Here is a 19,825-nt window from a genome sequence, read left to right as displayed (position 1 = left end):
AAGCAGTATAGGTTAAATTCATTTTATTTGAACCAAAAAAGCAGTATAGACATAGGAGGGTATAACATCTAAACTAATGTTCAGCAATTCATGTCCTCTATTTAAAGTTAGCAATAAGCCCAGTTTCACACATGCAGAAAGTACAGTAATGGAAATGTGTAGATATAAGAAAGGTTATGAACTCTCTCCTGTTGATGTATCTTTGGGAGTATAGTTAAACTCCCTTCACTGAAGTTATAGAAGATCAAAAGCTTGGCCAAGAACCTCACACACAAGAGTAAAAAATAAGCCAAGATGGCAAAGAGATAGCTAATGAGAAACGCTCAAAAACGATAAATTTACAATGTTAAAAGCATATGTTTAGCTTACAGTGAATTGGTGATTATTTATTACAAGTAATCATCAATAAATGTAGGGGGTTATTACAGGGGCCAAAATCCTCTCTCTAGACTAGACTTACTGATTAAAACAGTAAGGGGAATATTTTTGAAGAACAATGTGATTTGTAGGATTTGTACAGCAGCAGAGAGATGAGAAACACCGACATTGGGCAAGATCTGAGTTTGGCAGGGAAACAGCAGAGAGAGAACAATCTTTGTCATTCTCTACTGTATTAACAGATTGCCATTTAGCTGATTTTATCGTCTACAAATAGAGCTGGGTCTACAAACTATTCTTGTATGTGGTGTGGCCAGGGTAGCACTAGGAACACTTAAGGTCAAATTCCTCTGGCAAAATGAGTAAAAGGTTGCAGCCAAATGTGAAATGAAGTCAAAATTTCATGGAACAACTTTGAACATCTTACCCAACTGTACGGAAGGATGCATATGCAACACGTTCCTAATACACTCTAGGCCAATGCTACTAAACGCTATGTGGTTAGGAAGCAGTGATGGCTGCCACTGCTTGCACTGGATGATAAACACACAGAACATCCCAGGGATTTTTTTTTGCATTTAATATTACTGCCCTCTTAAACCAATTGCTTAAGAAAAAAATTGAGGAGTAAATATACTATCTCCCTCTCTTAAACTATAGAAATTTGATGCCACTATATTCTGTACAAACAGCTTCCAGCTTCATTGTGTTTTCAGTAGGAAGAAGATGAGCATTATATAGTAGTTCTACAAATAGCATATCTATATAATGCTCTTCTTTTTCCACCAAGTGCAATAACGGGGTACGGTCACAAGGTCGACCCGATTTAGGTCAACATGCATTGGGTCGACCACTGAAATAGGTTGACATGGCTAATGTCGACATATAGTACAATTAAAAAAAAAAACTCATGTCAAATTTTCGACTGTCTAAATAATGCTTGTGTCGAGTTGGGTGGCCAAACCCGGGATCAGGATTGGCAGGATCCTTGGCTTTGACCCCAAAAATGCAGGGATTTCAATCCCAGGGTTGGAGATTCCAATCCCGGGAATCGATGCTGCCTGGCCTGCAGCACTGCGCAGCATGACGGTCAGAGGTCATGCTGCATGCCTCCAGCTCGCTGGTCAGCAGTCCGCCTCCCAGCTAACCAGCGCCCGCCCGCACAGATCCTGGCTGCTCCCACCGCATCCTGCCATAAAGGTAATGGCTGGGCTTTTTTTTTTTTTTAGGGAAGCCAATCCCTGGATCCCAGGAATCCCAGGATTGTGCAATTCCAATCCCGAAATCCGGGATTGAAAAAAATGCCCCGGGATTGAAAAAAATGCCCTGGGATTGGCATCCCTAGTGTGTAATGCATGTATATGGTGCCACAAGCGTTCTGAAAAGCTGACTAAGCAGGAGTCCAACTTTAAGTGGCTTTTCATATATATACTATTGATAATTTAGTCATTTGGTTTTGTCCACTGTGTCAGCTGCTTCTGCAATGATTTCATATTGGTATTGATTTATGTTTAACGAAGGATAAAACTCATATTTTGTACTTTACTTACGTTGTCCACAGTGTGCTCCAATGTAACCTTTATGACAACGACACTGATCTTCAACACACGTTCCTCCATTCATGCATCGTATGCTACATTGGGGGACTGTAAAAGTAAAAAGTTACAATCCCATTAAAAATCCCATATATCCCATATATATTTATAGCAATCCTATAAAAATGTCTTTGCTTGCTGCTGGTACAGTCAGTAGTACAGGGTAATGTTACTCACGGTAGCTCTGCCAAGCAGGTAAACACCATCAAAATCTGCACACTATCGTGCGAGCGAGGCGTTCGCATACACATCTGCTCACATGCTGCCGCACAGGCGAGAAATCATTCAATGGTCGCTCACCATCAAATCATTTTTTCCCCTTGGTTAACAACAGTCCATCTAGATTTGTCTGTAGGGGTACGGCCAACGTTTCTATTGGACGTGCCCCCCTGCGACCGTCCCCTGTCCTCTCATCGTCACGTGTGAAACTTGCCGAAGGCTTTTGCTATGGGGGTTTGCACATGCGCATATTGCGCAAACCCCTAACATCGGATGGGGGAGCAAATTCGGCACGCAACCAGCAGGTCTGAATCACCCCCCATGGAGGAAGTTTACTAAGATGGGAGTTCAGATGGGATTTTGCTTTGGACAACCAATCAGATTCTATTGATTATCTTCTAGAAGGTGCTAAATAAATAAGAAGTGGACTCTGATTGGTTGCCCACAGCAACATCCCATATGAAATAGAATCTTTGTAAATTTACCCCAATGAGTAAATTCAGGTGGCTTTGCTTACTTCCAATCTCTCATACAGATGAGCCCTCATACTACTAGCCTCATTGGGGCAGATGTATCATAGCGGCGCGATAAGCGCCGCTATAATACTTCCTGCTTCGCCTCAATAGCGAGGCGAAGCAGGAAGGGACATCGACAAGATGTATTAACATCTTGTCTGCCGAAGCGGGGGAGCGTTAACTCCCCCCTCCGGCGATGTCCCTTTCTGGAGATAGCTCATCAGTTAATACTGATGCGCTATCTCCTGACCCCCGGCCGGCCCCACTGGGCATGCGCGGGATCTCGCTGTTCACGCAAGATCCCCAGCGCAGCCCAGACCTAACAGCAGGGACAGCGCTGTCCCTGCTGTTTAGATAGGGCTTCACCAGCATGATGCTGGTGAAGCCAAAGCAGGCTTCGTGCGGAACGGTCAGCGATGCTGACCGTTCATACATTTGGCCTGCTATCATTTTGATAGCAGCGCCAATATGGACAGGGGAGCATAGCGCCCCTGTCCATTACCGCATCCCAGCTCTTTCATACATGGGGGAGAAGTGGTATCAGTGCACATAATGTGCGCTGATACCCTTCTCCCCCATAACGACGGATAATACATCTGCCCCAATGTGCCATGTGGTGTCAGACATCTAGTTGTATGTGATACTTGTATATCTGTGTGTGACTAGGAGCCAGATGTACTAAGCTTGAAAAGTGATAAAATGGAGAGTGGTAAACCACCAGCCAATCAGCTCCTACTTGCCATGTCACAAGCTGTGTTGGGAAAATTACAGTTACAAGCTGATTGGCTCGTGTGTTATCACTCTCTATTTTATCACTTTTCAAGCTTAATACATCTGGCCCCTAGTCTGTATATGAAGCACAGAATTTGGAAAGAAGCCACGGCTATTGCATCATTGCACATCATAAACAGATTCAGACTATGGGGCAGATGTATTAAGCCTGGAGAAGAGATAAACTGGAGATAAAGTGGAGATAAAGTGAAAGGAAATAAAGCACCAGCCAATCAAATCCCAACTGTCATTTTCAAACACAGCTGATTGGATGGTGCTTTATCTCCTTTCACTTTATCTCCACTTTATCTCCAGTTTATCTCTTCTCCAGGCTTAATACATCTGCCCCTCAGTCTCATACAGATATACAAGTGGCGCATATCAAATCAATCAGTACAGTCCCCTGGTGTGTCCAAAGAAGCAATTTCATGAAAAAAAGCCACAAGAGAGACATCCATGCAGGGTTGCCTGGGACCGGGTGCACCTAGATGGGCTGTTTGGCCTGGATGCACATTGAAGTACAGTATGGCCATTCTGTGTCTGGGTCCATCCTGAAAACCTCTTGCTCTACTCCTAGTGACCCGCTGCAGTACATACCCATACCATAACCTATCATTGCATAATGAGATCTTTAAACCTCAAGAATTTAATGTTATTCGAGCAATGGTCCAACAAACATAGCAACTATATTGAATAGTGAGCTCTACAAGCCCACTAACAATGTCACCAACTCCATAGAAAAGGATATTTAATACATATTTCCCAATGAGATTTTAGAAATGTAACTCTTCATATTTACTTTAGGCAAATACAAAGTTTTGAAAATAAAATTAGGGCTAAAATCATAATACTCTACCGAAATTGCTGGGAGGCCCCTAAAATTTAGGTGGCATGCTTTCCCTCCTGGGAACCTCCCCCCTACACCACCCGTGCTACTGCCACCATTTATCGAGTAAAGTGGGTTGACCAGGAAGTCGATGATGCAATTTGCGCTAAATGCCGGTAACCTCAGCATTGCACAGAGGGGGCGTGGCTATGATGATGCGTTTGTGATGCCAGGCCCTTGTCCATGGCCTGGCACTTGGCATCACACCCCCTCTTTTGCCACTAGACCATGCCACGCCCCTGCTTCTTCAGTTGCTGTACGGGGGGAGCCAGAAATTCGGTAACTACGGTTAAAATACTAGTCTGGGTTCTCACATGACCTTATTTTCTCCCTACACAAAAATAAAACTTGACATGTGTGTCCTGTACATTATGTTTTCTATTATTTTAAGATATGTGCATGCACTATGGAAGCAACTAGCTCAGTGGTTCTTAAACTTTTTTGAATCACGGCTCCCTATAGTATCATAAATTTTGTTGTGGCACCCCTAGGCCAAAAAAAATGTTATGGAGAAAAATATATTAAATTAAGTAAATTGTGTTTATATGTCATCTTTATTTTTTTCGTTTTGTGGTGAGTGACAGAATTTGCTTCTGTTTGTCTGGTTTTGCCAATTACATTGACCATAAATAATTTTGAATTGGTCCTAGACCACCAAGCCAGGGCACCACTGCAGGTGTTCCGAGGCACCCCAGGGTACCACGGCACAGTTTGGGAACCATTGAGCTAGCTATTAATGATACAGAGAGAGGTTTCTCACAATAGAAGTGAATAACATACTGTATTTGTCTGAAGTTTGGCATTCTCATACCCCTTTCACACTTTTAAAACGGTATATTGCCGTTTTTTTTCCATTTAAAAACGTTTAAGGCTGCAATGTGAAAGTGCCAGAGTTGATTTACCGGTTAAAGTTAACCGGTATTTCAACACGGTTAAAAAGCAGAGTCCTACACGTTTTAAAGCCGTTTTTTGGGCAGTTTGAACAGCTCTATTTCAATGGCTTGAAACGTGTCCCTTGGGGGTTAAACGGGTTGAATGTTTGAATGGTATTAAATGATTTTTAAAACGGTTTTCACCTGCAATGTGAAAGGTCCCAAGGCTCTGACCCGTTTTAAAGTCCCATTTAAGAATACCGTGTCATTACCCATTTCTGCAATGTGAAAGCAGTATTAGTGTAGAAATTAGTAATATCAGTATAAGATATTGGTAATATCAGTATTAGATGTTAGTAATATCAGCATTACAGTAGATAACTAGCATTGTCAGTATTGTACTGTGCTCTGTGTTTATGTAGCTTCTCAAATGGACAGTAATACAGAGTAATATGATATTACTGTGTTTTTTTACTAAGCATTTGGGAAGCTACATAAACATGGAATTACAATACTAACAATCTATGTGGTTAGTTAAATGTTTCAAATTGCTTATTTTTGTTCGAAACATTGCTGTAACCATCCTGTAACCTTGGAAATTACTATTTTAATAGCACTGTGGTTGATTAATATTAACAGAAAATTATAATATAAAAACGTAAAATAAATATATATTTTAAACTGAAACTCACCAGTTTTAGAGGCACAGTTTGGGGAAACCTGTCCATTAGAACAAGTACACATGTTTGGACGGGAACAGAATCCATCATCACAACTGTTTCTGCAAATTGCTAAACAAAAGAAACAATGTTGTTAAATGTAGATAAATGTGAAATTGCAATAAACATACTGTACATGTATAACAACAATCAGTGAAATGCTTTTAAGATACAGCATTTCACAATGGCACAGTGCGTATGAGCGCAAGATGTTTTATCTTTCTATTAACACTGCTCACAGATTGGGATTCCAAGCTGGCATAGTGCGCTGATCACTACGATGTGTTCTACTCCACCTGCTGGTGAAGACAACGGATGTGTATCACAAATAATAATTATAATAATAATATGTTTATTTATATAGCACTATTTTCAAAAGCACTCAAATAAGCTAACTTAAATTTTTCTTATTTTAAACTATAAAAATGCAACTGCTAAGGATCCCAAAAGCTGAACATATATATATATATCTATATATTCCTATCAGAAATACAGATTGAGCTTTCATCAGAATTGTTTACTTTTGTACCCTTGATCGCAAAAATGGGTAATTTCTTAATGTTTGTTTTCTCTTGCCTCGGGAAGGCAACTTTCAGGTCTAATTGGAAAGCCCATGGGGAATCAAACAGCTATGGCAAATTACTGCAGCTACAGTAATTGAATATTGCCCTAAGTTTTGCAATACGCAAATGCAGACGCAATTATATAAGGAAAACGCTATGGGTGAAATGTAATAGGAAAAGAGAATCAGAAAGTGAGAGATTTGGTAACATCTCCAGTTTGTTTAAAGGGGATGCAGTTAAATTTCTGGCGGTCGGAATCCCGGCGATCAAAATCCTGACGCCGGAATGCTGACCGCCGAAATGCCGAAACTTTCACGACACCCATAGAGGGAGAATAAATTAGTGTGCCGAGTGTAGTGAGACACCGGGTCCGCTGCGTGGCGAGTGCAGCGAGCCCGCAAGGGGGGGCGATCCACATACCCCCTTGTCGGGATTTCGGCAGTTGGGATTACGGCGTCTGGATTTTCACTGTCGGGATTCCAACAGCCAGGATTTCGTACCAATCCCGTTTAAAGCGGCAATCATTTACACTGCAAAACCAGTTTGATTTTCCAGTGTGAATGATTGCCACTTTAAAAAAAACCTTTCTTAACTAATCTCTCACGATTCTCTAACTTTCTGATTCTTTCATTACATATTACCATATTTATCCATTCCCATCTCCTTATAATCCCCCCAAAAAGACAAGTATACATCATGAGAGAGAGGGAATCAGATAGGTAGTAACGTGTTGGACAATTTGGCTGCAGTGTAATACTAGGTGCACAGAATCAGCAATGCTTGGAGTTCTCATCTTTGAAAATGGACTTTGATAAACTGACACTTGTAAGGAGGAAGTGTGACTATTGCTAGTACATATATAACATATATATTAGCTTTTTGGTTTCCGTTGTCCTAGAGAGACTTACTGTAAAAGGTAAAATAAAGAATTATGTTATTGCTGTTGAAGGTCTGGAATACATCAGACTAGGGTGAACCAGTAAATATTGTCAACGATGACCTGGGACAGCCGTAATATACCTGATGTGGAATGTTCCATGTTGACATTAGTTTAGCAAGCACTTATCCATTCTAATATTTACAACTTGGCATTTCCACTTGGGTGAAATGTAAAGCAAAAAAAAAAAAAGATGTCACTTTGTGCCTGTAACAAACCATGTTACCATGCAAATGAAGCAAATACATTTTATATTTTTTTCTGTGCAGGATAAATACTGGCTGCTTTTGCATGTAGACTATAAATGTTAGAACCCTTTATTTTTACACTGCACTTTAGTTTTAGTTTGAACACACCCCACCCAAAACTAAGGGGGTGTTTTGGGAACTGCGCATGTGCATGTTCTATTATGCGCATATGCAGCTCCCCTTTGAGATTGACTTCAATGATTTCACCCAGCTGTTCGCAAGAATCTGGTCGGGCCGAAGGCGGATGGCAGCAGGAACGGGAATTGCCCATGGGAACACCCAGCATTTTATAGGCATCCCGATGAAAAAGCTGGGTGTTCCCATTGGTATGCAGGCCAATGCCTGCCGGGGGCGGACGGCTGACATCACAGGACATCAGCCGCCTGCCCTGTCTTTATCCTGGCGCTCGCAAAGAATGTCAGTTTCCACTATCTTTTAATCAATAGATTTCTTCTGCAGTGGTTTCCTGCGACGGGATGGCGATTACAACATTATAAAAGTTTTACACCTATATTTGCAGCTTGAAAATTTCATTTTTCAGATATACTGTATTTAACAATAATATTTGCAAGGAGACAGGCTCCAATAAGAGCCAATCCAAGCGAAGTGCTGGCTAGGGTCCTGAGCATGTACTGCCATTGGCCTGCGCATGTGACAATAGGGGCCAATGGTGTAGTATCTGGAATAAGAATTGATACATTAGCCATAGTCCTTTTACCCATGTGCAGGTTTCAAATAATAATGATTTAGGTACAGACATGAGTTTAGTCCACTTGTCATTTCAGGTCAGGGAGTAGGTTATAGGCTTCATAAGCGAGTAGAGAGATGACGTGGGCATTGGGAAAAAAGTTGATGTGCAAGCAGTAGAGGGCATAGCAATCCTGCACAGCATTGTAAAGTGCGGCTCCCGTATAATTAACAAGTACTATCATTTTTACCAAATATGACTGGAAGTATGACACAGATTTGACATAGATATAAAGACAGTAAGATAAATACAGTAATATTGAAAGCATTTTATATGATGCCAAGTTATATATTGTTTTTAAATGTGATTATATCCTTGCCAATACTAATTGTTATTCTATATTTTTTAAATATGAGTTTTTGAAATAATATCTGATTGATGTAAAATATTGCATTTCTTGCTACTCCTCTACTGTAAATGTCTCCAAAATAAAGTCTAAGGCACGGAAAGAATACACAGATGGACAGACCTGTTGGTATTGGATTCAATACAATATTTGATTTTCACACAAATCTGTTATGATATGATCTGCAATCTGTATACTCTGCTGTAAATTGATGGAGTGGCTCAGCAGACTTCTAACCAAGAAAACAGGAGATCTGAAGTGAATATTAGCTAGACATAGGTTTTATTTCCCAGTGATGACTGCCAATACACTATGGGAGGTATTTCTGTACTTGACCGGTTTCAGGCTAATAGGGAGGACAAAGATCATCTCAATAAGTAATACAGTATGTAAGTAAATTTACACAAGAGAAATAGGTACTGTATGCAGTGTAGAGTGTATGTATTACATGACAGACAGAAGGATTCTGGGGTTGAAGATGATTCCACCTCAATAAGGGATCATGCACTCCAAAATGAAGCAACAGATGTACTTATTTTATGCAAATACTTGACTTGTTGACTAAAAAGTGTGTTGTTTATTGGGTCAATAATTTTTTTAACTGTCATTGGTATGAAATGATTAGTGGATCAGGCATTCATTGCTGAGAACATCTGAAATTGAACAGGTTTTGGGGCATATTCATTAATATGCCCCATGTGCCCCCCACCTCTTTCCGCTGCTCTCACCGCCAGCTCCTCCTGCAGCCCAGCTTCCTGTCTTTGGTGCCCCCAGCTGTCCCTGCTCCAGACCCCCTACTGTTGTCCTGCTCCCTGTCTCTTCTTTTGTCACCACAGCCAAGCCTAATGGCTCCTCTCCTGTCACCGCTGATTGCTGCAACTCAAATCATGCTCCCTCACTTACTACTGGACAGTGGAGAACGTGCCATAGCGACAAGGGACGCCCTATCCAAGCAGCCTCTCATTATACAAGTAACATCACTTTTTTTAAGTTCCGAAGTTTTTTTAATTACTGCAAAGCTGATTCTGTTTTTTTTTTCACCAAAATAACTCAGGGGGAGATGTATTAATAAGTTGCTAAAGAATTATACATTTCTGGACCTTCTTCGTCAATTTTCCTAGTGAATCCCGCCTTTATTTATTATAAGTTCATTTACGAAAGAGGAATTCCCCTGTCTGGAGAATTCCTCTTTCTGCTGTCTGTGAGTGTTTTTTTTTTTTCTTCTCACAGTGAGAACTGCAGCGTTATTGAGAAAAATAACTTTATTTAAAATCACCAAGAACACTCCCAAGCCAGATGGCCAAGGAGGCTTGGTCAAATCAGTAACAGCACCAGCCTAGGAAGGCAAAATCAAAATTTACAGTAGTTCTTGTGACCATTTCATAACACCATTTCGGCACCCTGGTAACTGCTGAAAGCCAAAACTGTGCATACCAGAAAATAGGTCTTTTTGAGGGCCTCTGGGGAGTTTTGACTGGAACATCTACAGAATTAAAGCCAGGCAAAGCATATGTAAAAGGGAGAGTGCAGTTCATCGAACAGGTGGGTTAATACTTTCTCTCTTTGATAAATTAAATTGTAATACATCCGGGCGGTATCTGAACCAGCTTCATCACAACAGTGGGCAAATCAAGTCTAGTCATTTAACATTCTTTAACAGCTTGGTAAGCTGCAAAGAAAAAAAGATGTGTTTTATAGGCCAGACTTTTTGATGCCCAGACAGCAACATTAGGCAGGTTTAGCCACTTTGCGCAGCTGAACCTGGAGCTACGTAACTAGCCACATCAAATGCTTATGAGTGTCTGATTGGAGCAACAACTGAAAAGCTCCAATAGACATCCAGTACTATAGATGGCCAGCAGGGGGCACATGCAACGTTTGAATTGGCAACAGTTAATCACTTTTCATATTTGATGTAAAGCGCCAGGGGTATATTTTTTGAAGAGCAGTTTTTTACAAGTGGAGACGTTCCCCACAGCAAACAATAATGAGTAGAAACAAATTCATATTTAATATGTGAGAGAAACAGTAGTTTACAGCAGCTAGTGGGAACAGGCATCATGAAGATGCTCATACGCTAATCCAATGTATAACATGCAGCCTCGCATGCGATACCTCGGCACCTGCCCACCAGAGCTCTCCAGCGGCCTGACTACATACGATACATGGTTTGCAGCAATTTATCATACAATTCATCTTATTCTACCCCAGAAAGTGCTGTTGGATCCGATAACTCTTAAGTGCAGTATTTGCGATCCCCAGATCCAATCTGGTGCGCATGGGAGGTAAGGCCAGGGCCGGTGTAAGCTTTCTTGGCACCCTAGGCAAAACATCAACCTTCTGCGCCCATAGGGACATTACTCCCAGAGGCAATGGAGTCACCTGCCTCTGGACTAACAGCACTGGAGGGGCACCTGTATGTACAGCAGCACCTGTGCGGTTCACAGTGGGATCCTAGTGTGACCGCTGCTCTTCCACTGGAGCTTCGCAGTGCACCCACATAGTTAACTGGCTCTATCCCAGGATTCAGACTCTGTGGCGCCCCCCAGAGCCTGGCACCCTAGGCAGCTGCCTAAAGCTGCCTAGTGGTAGAGCCGGCCCTGGGTAAGGCACATACCATTTGGACGCTTTTCAACCAATTTTTCAGCCGAAGTGCCTGAATTGGGTGAAAAGTGCCCATATTGTATAAGTATATGGGCACCTTAACAGTGATGACTCCAGCGGAAGGTCTGCAGCATATGCAAGATTCAAATAGGGGAGTTGCAACAACTACCAACTAGTCAGTTTGGAAATACAGTTGGTGGCAGGTGGCGTGGTTCCCCTATCTGAATTTTGAACTGTGCTGCAGATCCTCCCCTGGAGCCCCCACTGATCACTAACCTGCTGACAATAATAGTTTGCACCTGCCCAGCAGGTTGGGTTGTGCACAAGTCACACACACACTAGCAGCTGAGTGGGGCTAATGCTAACTGAATCGGAGGATGGAGGATGTCTCTCTGTCTGACACACTTTCCTTATATATTGTTAAAAATGGACAGACACATCATTGTCCACTACTCACTCAGAAAAGGAATATATAAGAGGAAATGAGAAATTGTTCATCCATAATGCTTAGTGACTAATTTACCTCACATTGGGGCAGATGTATTAACCAGCGTTAAGTGCAAAAATGCACTTAACGCTGGTTAACTGGGGGGGATTACGTCTGTCCCTAATGTATTACTAGCGCACCTAACGTGCGCTAGTGACAGCCCGCCGAGTTACGCTCGGCGGGGCTGTCCCTGCAATCCCCCCCAGGGATTAACGGCCGGGGCGATGTATTAACAGCCTTCACGGCGTTAATTCGCCCCGGCCGCTTCGCCAGCTCAGGGCTAGCGTTGTCCTATCCCCCACTATGTGGACAACGCTAGCCCTGCGTCTGGCTTGGGCTGCGCTGGAGATCTCGCGGTTTTTGCGAGATCTCGCGCATGCCCAGTAAGCCGGGCAGGGGGGGCGACGGGGAGTGCGCATGTGCGGGGCGGCGAGGGAGCCGATAAGGAGAGCCGTTAACGCTGGGCATAACGGCTCTCCTTATCGGCTTGGGGGATGTTAATACATCTCCCCATAACGAGTGCCCGCTTCTCCTCGTTATGCAGGAGAAGCGGGACTCGTTATTTCACAAACGTAAAACGCTTAATGATACATCTGCCCCATTGTATGGCAGAACTTTTATTAAATGATTCAGGGTTTTTCACCATATTATGGTAAGTGTGTTATTAGCAAATATAACTAAAATATACAAATTATATGGATTTCTCAGAGGTACACCTGTTCAGGCGAATCTATTTTATCATTCCCTGATACTGCGGGTGTGGAATAACGCACCAAAAGTCGGGATTCCGACAGGCATTAGCCCCACATCGGGATTCCGACTGCCCGGACTCAGACAGCGGGGGGAGCGCAACAAAGCCCCTTGTGGTCACAGTGGCTCGCTGAGCTCGCCACCTATTTTAGTTATTCAAGGGAGAATACCCGCTGCCCGTGTGTCGGGCTTTTAGCAGTCGGGACACCCGATACTGCCCATAGCATGCAAAATAAATCCGTCCAGAACTGACAGAACAGTACTGCCCGTAGCTGGCAAAATACCTCTGCTTGTAGCTGGCAATACTGAATATCCCTGCCCAGAGCTGGCAATATCCGTCAGGGGAAGCTGGATTTACCCACAGCATCAAATACACTATCTATCGATCTATCTATCTATCTATCTATCTATCTGTCTGTCTATATATACATACACACATATGCACATAATAATGTAATTAACAGCATAGAGGATACTTTGGTCAAAGAAGATTATAGCACATTAGAATAAAAATACAACATTATGGTGATTATTTACTGTTTGTTGAGGTTTAGAATGGATAAATAAAATTAATTTTTGATGTTATTTGGGCATGAAGAGCTTCATCTCTGCCTATATGTATTATAAATCACATCCAGATCAATATGGAGATTAAACCTGGGTGCAGAGGGGAGTAGGGCCCTGGTGGTGGACAGACAAGGCTTGTGGGGAGGGAGGAGGTGGAAGGTTTTAAACTTGCATATATTAACTGTAGATGGTGGCCACACTGCGCCCCGTGACACAGTACTTTAAATGGCACCGCACAAATTTTTTGATTTTTTTGCCCCCTTGTTCCAGCACCTATGTCTACCACAGTGTTAGAATGCCCTAATAGCAAAGCTGTGGCTGGGTAGGCAAAGGTGTGTTAAATACCCATCTGTTCTCAGGGGCATATGTTTCCAGTAGTAGCCAAGGGCCAGATAGTTGTTGGTCTCCCCTCACTCCTGCTTGCATTCACTATCAACACCCCAATCCCAATAGCACTCTGACACACACTACCAATACCCCAACAGCATCTAGACTCACAAACTCTTCCATCTGCAGTCCCTGCCAATGCCATAGCAAAACCCATACCCAGACACTCTTCCCTTGTAGTTACGGCCAACACCCCAGGAGCATCCATACACACACACACACACACACACACACTACTCCCCCTGTAGTCACTGCCAACACCCCAGCAGCAACACACTCTTCCCCTTGCAGTCACTGTCAACACCCTAGCAGCACCCAGACACACAGTCTCCCCATCCTGCATTCATGGCCAACACCATGAAGGTGCTCATGCCACTGCTTGTACAGTATTTCCACCCCTGTCTGCCTCTGCTCCTTTCCTCATATCATGACATTGCCTCTGCATTGTGGGAGAGTAAAAGTACTGTCTCTTCGTTGCTTCCTCCTCTGCACTATGAGATAATGCCGCTGAGAGATCACGTTAGATTTTAAACAAAAAATACCTTCATAAATTAAATATAAGAAGAGCCACCATATTTACGAAATAGATCTGACAGGTCTGACCAATTTCCTCTACTAGACACAGAAAAGCACTACAGGGATCATTCAGACCTGATCACTGGGCTGCTAATTTGCAGAGACCTGTGATCAGATAGCCGCCACCCACCAGGGTGAAATGCCGCCCAATCCCGCCCTGTACAAGGCTGCAAATGGATTGTGAAAATATTGCAGGCCGGCAAATTGCTGCATAATCATTCGCAACTCACTCACCACTGAAAGCTTTTTCCAGTCTGTGCTTAACCCAAGACTTACTAGTATGGTGCAATAGAAACGGGCCAGAGCTAATGTCACACACCCTCCCTGAAACCACATGGGCAAGCCTGCATTTTCCAGAACACTCCCATAAAACGTCCGGTCTGGGTGACACCTACAAATGCCGCTTCCTGTCAATAAACTTGCTAACTGCCACCACTTAAAAAAGACTCTGGATTATATCGCTGGATGGTCATGTGCATTCAGGTCTGAATAACCCCCAATACAGGTATTTTGCTTTCTAAAACTAAACTGCTGGAGCAAAGGTGTTTTATACTTTTATAAATAGGCCCTTATGTCTGACAGGAAAATGAAACTTAATTTCTGCACACAATAAATGACGCCATTATGCCATATACTGTATATACTCCTCCATTACTAGAAAAAAGCATACACTTACGGACAATGCACTGGTTTCCTGCGGGGAGTGTTTTCCATCCTGGGCAACAGTATGAATGAAATCTAGATCCACATACGTTTGGCCTTTTGGAAGATGATAATAACAACAACACAGGTATTAGTTATATAAATATAAACAGACATAGACAAATGTGTTCGTGTGTATGAACCATATATTCATTAACATTTATATACTTTTCAATGTGGTTTGTCCATAATGTTTTGTTTGATGAAGCTAGAAAAAAATGCTCTATTCCTATTTCAATATGGCCACCACACTAAGGAAAGCCTGCCAGCATTCAGATACAGTATAATTATATACAACTTCCCCTCTCAGTGGAGGGAGTGGTGCTTCAGAGGGGAGAAGACATTAGTTCACAGTGAATTCCCATGAATATTAGGACTTAGCCTATGGCTTCTTCCTCGTGCCTCAGTGATGTCACTAGTTTCTAGCAACTTTATAGAGCCATTCAGTGAAGCTTACAAAATGGCTGATCCACTGTTTAATAGCAAAGGGTGCTATGTAATACATTTTTAGATCTATTTGGAAGTGTATATTTCCCATGTGTTTACTACGAACTTTTAAAAAAATAAAAGAAATTGAAGTAAATATTCAGGAAAGTGGTTTATACTTGTATTATAAATATTATATCATGTTAGTATATTATGAGAAAGTATAATTACCATTAATATATAGTGGGCACTGAATTATTGATTGATTCATTTACTTACTAAATACTGCAGACAAACAATTTTGTGTGAGAGGGAATAATACTGTAATACACGATAAGCTTTGTTTTTACCAATAAAAATAAATTGTAATATACTGTATTTGAATCAAACCTGCAAATTAAGTAACAATTTATACCAGTGTCAGAATGATTCTATGTATAGAATAGTGACATACTGTATGAATGTAATATAAAATCTAGTAAATTTAAACCTTTGTCTTAAACAAAGATGAGTGAACTGAGGAAAGCAGTTGATACATATTTAGCTCCTGCTTCCCAGATCTCTGTTTACTTTGCCAGTAAAAATCCGGTAAGATTTCCAAAGTAAGCAAAGGCCTGGTCAGGGTCATTCATAAAACACAAGTAACCCTCGCATGCTTCCAGTACTCAGATAGGAAATGACTGATGGTAATAATATAGTAATTAGAGGATACAGGAACCCCCTAGTGTTCCTATAATGAATATAATGACAGCTTTACAGGTTCACACACACTTATCAATTCAGATTTGGCTAAAATAACACTAATTTCGGTTCACTTACACTTAGGATACTGATTCTGATAATTCTATTGAGGTTCATTTAGGAAGGTAAGATAGAAGAAGTGTAATAGGTGGGGGGTATTCAATCACTGATGATATTTTCGATAGTTTTTGCCTAGAACAGATCCAATTCAGAAATTTTTTGCCTAGAATAGATCCAAACATTCAAAATATTCAATGTTTTTACAGATTTTCCAACTTTTGGAAACATTCAGAAAGTATGAAAAGACACGAATCGTCAAATTCATGTCTTTATTGTTGAAACCGGACGCTAAATCAACAATTTAGCGGACATTTCTCATAACGCAGATTCAGCTATTAAAATAGTCAAATCTGCAATGGCGAGTCCTGGACGAAAATGGGCAGGATTGAATAGGTCTGGACTGATAATTCCAACCATCGGAAATATTGGCCATTATTGAATACCTCCCATAATCTCTTAACATTTCTAATAGAATACTGAATTGATGTCAGTAAGATACTGCGATTAATGCAAAATTGAGCATTTTACTGTTTGTGGAGTGTGTCTTGTGTAATTTTGCATTGCACATGCACGTGTGGGGTGTTCTCATGTGGGTAAAGCATAGTGAGGGCATGTCATCTCATCTAATGTTAAGGAAGAGTTGGCCAGAAGCGTAAATATGCATTTTCTAGGTGCATCTAGTAATGTCTGGTAAAGTGCACCCTGATGATAATGATGATGAATATGAAACTGAACATACGGACAGTGGATGATTAGGCCAGATGGATGCTTAATACAGATCAGCTACATTAAGTGGTCTTCTTCTCATATTAACCTTCTTTGGGAAAGCCCAAACAGTGGCCAAAAAGTACCTGCAATAGGGTTAAACTAAACCAAGAGCGAGGGGGTATTTCTGTGAACTGCACTTGACTTGCACATCATTGAATTGCATATGACTGGTCTCCATATCTCTAAACAATCACTGTCTTTGAATCATAATAGTAATCATATAGTAATCAGTTATTAAAAAATGTATACAAAAAAGCTTTGTAACTGTTGCATATAATAGATGATAGTGGTGGAGGCCCAGCCTACACCCGAGCCCCCTCCTCTCTGCCGGCAGCCATGCAGCGCTAGAGTCTGAGCACTTGCTGGTTCAGCCTCTAATGCGCATGTGCAGAGCTCCAGAAATTTCTGCAGTGCTGCTGCCGTCATTATGGGACTCCAGAGGGGTAAATGCTATAAAACTGGGTGCAGCATGTGCGGTGTGCCCCCCCTTGACACCGCATACACTGCACCGTTATTAAGCCACTGAGAGTCACTGGAGATATGGTTATGGTATAAAGGGTCGACAGTGTCTTGGTTGACAGTTAGGTCAACAAATGGTTGAGATGGGCAAGATCAACATAGATAAAAGGTTGACACGAGCAAAAGTTTGACATGGAAAGGTCACCAAGAGTTTTCAGGTTTGTTTTACTCTTTGTCACTTTGTAGATTTCATCACATGGAGCCCAAATTAGTGTATCGTGTCCCGTCGCATGGCTTACTTTGCTAGCCATGCTTCGGGCAAGACGAGCACTCAACAATTCCCTATCAGAGACCACAGGGATGGAAAAGGATAAAAAAAAGTTCAAAACGGGAAAAAACTCTAAAAAATACATGTCATCTCTTTCATTTGTCAACAATTGCCATACTGACCTCTGTCTATGACCTATATTTATTATATGGTGTCAACCTATTGACTGTCATCCTAGGCGCTGTCGTCCTACAGTATGTACCGGATACCTCGATACATGAGGATGCCGTACACGCCGTTATCAATCAATTTATTGGGGTATGGGTAAAAACTGGACCAGGACAAGACCGCCGGACCGGACACCAAAATCTGCAGTCAGGAGCTTGTAGCATCCATTTGGGGGGGGGGGGGTCCTGTCCGGGGGGTCGGGGGGGTCTGCCTGTGGGAGGATGGGCAGAATAAAGCCTCCCTGTATGGTCCGGGCATGTAGCAAAAACCGGACGGTCTGGACCACACGGGGAGGCTGCAATCTCCACTTCCCCATGTCCCTGATGATAGCTATCACAGGGACCCCCCCCCCCCCTGTACAAGACACCCCCCGGACCAGACACCCCCCGGACCAGACACTACAAGCCCCGGACTTCAGATTTTGATGTCCGGTCCGGCGGCCCAGGGTCCCAATTTCCCAATTTATTGTAAGATCTTCTGATGCTGAAACAGTGACAGACAATAAACTAAAGGGAGAAGTAGAACAACTTGCAGTTTGCCAGTCTGTGTTTCTACATCCCCTCCAGCCAGATAGCAACAGGGCTGCTAAATCTGCAGATGATCAGGGCTTGCTGTTGCCACAGAATGGGAATGAAAATAATGCTGTATAGCAAAGTTTCGTTATACATTACAACATGTGCTGTTACGTCTCCAAACATCACTGGTGTAGGGTTTCACAGGGAGCGTAGGAAAGTAAGGTGTGTGGAATATAGTGCAGCACTGGCAGCATAATACACCATAGAGTTCTTGGGTCACAGTGCCACAGATGGAAAAAAAAACACGGTATTATTATTTTTTGATTAATTTTACTATTGCAGCCAGTTATTGCAAATGATACTATGAACGTAAACTGAATCTATAGAAAGAAAACATCACTTATAGGCTTAATACCTACCCGTGCAGGGTATACTGTGATCCTCTCCTGCGGGTCCTGCTCATTACTCCCCCATTGGATCCGTCCTTTGCATCCTGCGTTGCATGCCTGGACTCAGCATTGTAGTACTGTTGTGCTGCTGAGTACCCTAAAACTATAAGAAAGCAGCTGAGTAGGAGCTCTCCCCTCCTGTCTGGCCCCGGCATCGTATAAGGATGCTGGCTAGTAAGCCTCGGTGCTCAGGGCACAAGGTATCCACTAGTAAATGGCAGGTAAAAACTTGCTCTCTCTCATTCAAATCCAGAATGATCCTTGTTTTCATAAAAGAAAGTGGAATTGAAGAAAAAAAGAATGTGCAGATACCCCAGGTGACATAAATGGTACTGTATGTAATATCAGGATGTTGGTTGGTCAAAAAAAAAAGTTGAAACAAATGAAATCCTAAGTAATTCAGTGCCTCACAGAAGTGATCTCTTCCACTATGGATGCAGCCAGGATAAAAAGCATTAGATGGGAAAAGCTGTGGAATAAAGAAATCTCTGTGCTGGAGAGTGCAGACTTGTCCCCATACTCAGTCTGTGTGAGAAGCAGACTTCAGATGACAGTGCTGAGGGCTGGGGGTTTATGAGGCGGCTGCCTGTCAATGGGGAGGAAACCACAGAACCAGTCACACACGTGAAGGGTAAGGGGAGGGAGAAATGGGATGGTGAAAAGAGAGGAGAAGAAAGAAGTGGGGATTTTTCTTCATTAACCTTTTAGTGATCACTACACTTTACAAACTGGTCCTTTCCTCTCACTGCTAGAACTGAGAAAATGTGTGTCGGGAATGCAACACTGTCTTACCACCTACTGTATTTACTTTACTCTTGTCCCGGTGGGATTAAGTGACCTTTTCCATGCATCCATCTGGGAAGTTGCAGGTTGAGCTGCGCTGTCCTTTGTATAATGTAGCTGGGATGCAGAGTTTGAAATAACCAGTCCTTCAAGGAACCCTAACTGTGCATGTTTTCCAGGTCTCCCAATTGGTGCACAGGTGTGTTCATTGCTGGCTGATACATTGCCTAATTAACCAATAGGCTGATTAGGCTGCAG

The 19,825-nt window shown here is 42.3% G+C and overlaps 1 protein-coding gene across 1 annotated transcript in view; it reads right to left on the bottom strand.

The window, feature by feature from the left end:
• FBN2 (fibrillin 2) overlaps nucleotides 1–19,337 on the bottom strand; it is a 224,848-nt gene extending 205,511 nt beyond the window's left edge. The window contains exons 1-4 of the mRNA XM_083151552.1: nucleotides 18,755–19,337; nucleotides 14,845–14,927; nucleotides 5,929–6,027; nucleotides 1,929–2,024 (exon numbers count right to left, since the gene is read on the bottom strand). Of these exons, the coding sequence (XP_083007678.1) occupies nucleotides 1,929–2,024; nucleotides 5,929–6,027; nucleotides 14,845–14,927; nucleotides 18,755–18,939 (463 nt within the window). The 5' untranslated portion in view covers nucleotides 18,940–19,337. The remainder of the gene's footprint in view (nucleotides 1–1,928; nucleotides 2,025–5,928; nucleotides 6,028–14,844; nucleotides 14,928–18,754) is intronic.
• Nucleotides 19,338–19,825: the final 488 nt, after the last annotated feature.

Source organism: Crinia signifera, chromosome 1, assembly GCF_055691185.1.
Source record: "Crinia signifera chromosome 1, ASM5569118v1, whole genome shotgun sequence".
Taxonomy (NCBI): domain Eukaryota; kingdom Metazoa; phylum Chordata; class Amphibia; order Anura; family Myobatrachidae; genus Crinia; species Crinia signifera.
This window is presented reverse-complemented; position numbering and strand designations above follow the sequence as displayed.